The sequence below is a fragment of the Helobdella robusta genome, assembly GCF_000326865.2.
Source record: "Helobdella robusta unplaced genomic scaffold HELROscaffold_6, whole genome shotgun sequence".
Classification (NCBI taxonomy): domain Eukaryota; kingdom Metazoa; phylum Annelida; class Clitellata; order Rhynchobdellida; family Glossiphoniidae; genus Helobdella; species Helobdella robusta.
Genome location: NW_008705330.1, coordinates 1,991,396 through 1,995,210, shown reverse-complemented (window position 1 = coordinate 1,995,210; position 3,815 = coordinate 1,991,396). Strand labels below are relative to the sequence as shown.

At 28.2% G+C, this 3,815-nt stretch overlaps 1 protein-coding gene across 1 annotated transcript in view; it reads right to left on the bottom strand.

The window, feature by feature from the left end:
• Nucleotides 1–3,815, bottom strand: part of HELRODRAFT_68894 (hypothetical protein) — a gene marked incomplete at both ends in the record, with an annotated part of 29,550 nt that overhangs the window by 16,822 nt on the left and 8,913 nt on the right. Inside the window, 3 exons of the mRNA XM_009028969.1 lie at nucleotides 2,240–2,302; nucleotides 2,414–2,527; nucleotides 2,616–2,823. Coding sequence (XP_009027217.1) covers nucleotides 2,240–2,302; nucleotides 2,414–2,527; nucleotides 2,616–2,823 — 385 coding nt within the window. The remainder of the gene's footprint in view (nucleotides 1–2,239; nucleotides 2,303–2,413; nucleotides 2,528–2,615; nucleotides 2,824–3,815) is intronic.

Below are 3,815 nucleotides of genomic sequence, written 5' to 3'. Positions count from 1 at the left end.
GCAGAATGGGCATATAAATTTAACGATATATGCATCAAAGAAAGCCTCGTTCCAAACTATATATGTATATATATATTGTTTAATTATGAACTGTTATTATTATTATTATTATTATCATCATCATCATCAATATAACCATAACAATCACTACAATTATTACCATTAAGATTATAATTATCATTAGTGGTAGCAGTAGAAGTGCTAGTATTAGTGGTAAGAGTGGTATTAGCAATAGAAATAGTTAGTAATATTAGTAAATTTATTATTAAAAATATAATTATTATAGTTATAATTAAGTAAAATTCTTTTCATTTACTTGTTTTTGTTGAATATTAATTATTGGTTTAAAGTTGTCCGTAAATAATGATTCGGCTATTTTTAGTTCAAAGCAATTTAGAAATTTTTCTAAGTTTAAATTCTGTAGATGAAGATGAATGTATAATGGTTCTGTTAACAAATGCTAGAATTGTGCTAATTTTGTACATTACACTACATTCACTTTTACCATTCAAACAAAATCCTGGGTTTGTTGGCTTTACATATACTGGTCATGAATTTTTCATCATCAATTTTGACTAAAGTATCTAAAAATGGAAGACTTTTTTCAGTTGAAAGTTCACGAGTAAATTTTAGTTTTGAACTATTGAAATATGTGGTTTCAAATTGGGATTATTTTTAAATGCTGAATATTCTAGATGACCCATATAAAAATTGGCAAGCAATACTCCTAGAGGTGAACCATTGCTAAGCCGTCAATTTGTTTGTAGAGTTTACCGTTGGATGCATAAAAAGGAGCTTCTGTAGTACATATTTTTAAAAGAGAATTAAGATGATTTTTAGATATTTTAAGTGGTAAACAACATGAACATGGTAAACATAATTAAGAATGATATTAATAGTATCAGAAACAGGAACATTAGTAAAAAGCAATTCCACATCAAGATATGCAATATTAACGTCAATAGAAGGATAAGAAAAAAGAATAGAACACAAAGAACAAAAAAATCAACAACAACTACAATGCAACCAACAATAATAACAAAAATAACATAGTAATATATTATAATAATCTCATGTCAACCGCTTTCGAACAGGATGAAAAAATCATGAAAAGAATCATAAAAAATAACGTCCAAGCAACCAACAAAAACGATATTATTAACTTACGAATATACTACTACAACCAAAGAACGTCATCTCTTGTGATGACGTTCTCAAACGATATTATTAACTTACGAATATACTACTACAACCAAAGAACGTCATCTCTTGTGATGAAAAACAACTGCACTGGTAAACAAGAATCGATTATGGATCATAGTCATCCAATATATTTTTTCAAATGTAATATTGGTGAGTGTGTGCACCATAATTTCGAATATATCGGTATGACGACGACCAAGTTATCGAGAAGACTGACGATGCACGAACAAATTGGCGCTATAAAGAATCACATGAAAGAGAAACACAAAACTAAAATTATTAGTCAAAGCAAAGTCATGGATGACCATTGTGATAAAATACAAAAAGAATTGAAAAACAAAAGGAACACTAAAAAGGTAATGAAAAGATATTAAAAATAAAAAATTCAAAATTCAAAAAATTGTTGTTGTTAATCCTTGACTTTCGTAACTACCAACACCGATGTTATAACTTCAAAAATCTCTTTATTTTCAACACTTATGGCTTCCAACGATCGTCAAGTGTTCATTCTTCCGTAGGTTCAAAATTTCAAATAGATGAGCACAACTGCTTTAAACGCAAACTTTGTTGAACTTTTATTTGAATACCAACAGTAATAGAAACATCAAACTAATACAAGTTACTACATAAATCACATTTACGACTTCTCATCAAACCTCCTAGAAACCTGATTGTCAACCTGACTTACGCAGGCTGATTTCAAAATCATCAAAATCATAGATGCAATATTTCATAACACTCTATGGTTTACAATCCAAAATTTACAATTATAGCAAAGATAACAATAATAAGAATAACAATTAATATAGCGCGATTCAATCATTCCCGCGGTTATAACAATATATATATATATATATATATATATATATATATATATATACGTATAATGTATATATGTTTCTACAATATCTATACTAAGTTTAATTAGAAAAATTAAATAGAACCTTCAACCCAAAATTTTATAAAAGTTAAATAAAAACTATTATTTTGTTCAAAGAAAAAAAAATTACTGCAAGTTTTAAAAATTTAAACTAACCTATTTGTACAACTGGTCTCATAAAATCGCCTTCTTGATATTTGAAAACATCCCCAGATTGTGCTAAACCAAATATAAAATTATAAACGCTTTTTATTTTATATAATTTTCTTTGCATAAATGTTGTTATATTTTGATATAGATTTTTAAATATTGCTAAATTTGTTTGTTAACCTCCCCATTTTACGTGTGCTGGTATGATGCCCAATTTCTTTTTAATCGGTCCATTCATCAGTGAATCTAAATTGTCTGATTCCAATGTTTCCCCATCTTTTCTGAACAAAATACCTATCGTTATTGAGTGGTTTTAAAATGTTTGAATACAAAGTTATTAGCAACAAATATTTTATATTTTTAATATGAAAAAACCATTTACCGAAATCGCTATGGAGTTTTGAAATTGATGTAGGTACATTAAAATTTAAAATATTATAAAAGTCAACATTGTTTGTGTTCTTCATAACAGCTATTTCGGTTATTCGCCACAATTCCGTCGCCGCCTTCCAACGTCCTTCATCTACAGCTTTTTGGCATTGCTTTGCTGGTTTTTGTATGTTTTCAAGTCCATTTTCATCGGTGGTTGACTTTAATTAAAGGTAGGTTATATTAATATGGTTATAATAAATATATGTTAATGAGATTTTTTCCACTCAGGAGTTTTGATTTATAAGCAGGAATATTTGCAATAGTCTGCTTTTAACCAGAGCTGTTAAAATTTAGGTTTTTAAAAAAAAATTGGTTTTACAGATTTCTTTAACAGATAAATCTTCACCCGCGGTATAGACAGTTGCTGTGCTGTTGAAAAATTGCCAAAGACGCCGTAAATGTTTGTCTATAGTTATTTAATCGTATCTTTGGTAAAGCATTACTCACTTGTAATTCTTGGAAAGTACGTACATTGTTTGCTCACTTGTAATTTTTTGCACAAGATTATGCTGCATGTGTAAAAAATTAGTTGATGGAATACTGTAAAACTAGTTTATTAACACACCAGGAGCAACTGCTAAATCAACATTTTCAAATTGTGTTTAGTAACTATAATAAATTTTGAAATTCAGTGACTTGTTTACACCTCAGGTTATGAATTTTTCTTTAAAGTAATTTTATAGACAAATGTGAATATTAACATTATAATTAATATTATATAATATTAATTTTTGAACTATACATTTTACTCGCATCGCCTAATACATAAGCGCCTGTTGTTGTTACTCATATGGAATGTAAAATAAAAATCCCTAATTTCAAAATGTTAAGGTGATATTTCCAGCCCATGGCACTATTTTATTTTTTCGTTTTTTTTTTAGTTTTGTTGAATTTTGTTATCTGATTTTGCATGAAATCATTACAAATAGCAACTGAAGCAGATTGATTTTCCATGCATTTTATTCTGACTGGAAACTTAAATTTAAAAATTTAACCTTACTTATAGTTTAGATTACATTATGTATTCAACGTAGAATGATATTCGTATCGTTGTGGTACACGCAGATCCTGTGAATTAACCCCAACGGCAACAGTAGGTGTGAGATCGTGATATTGGGAAAACCAATTGCAAAGTGTGATCAAAGCTGTA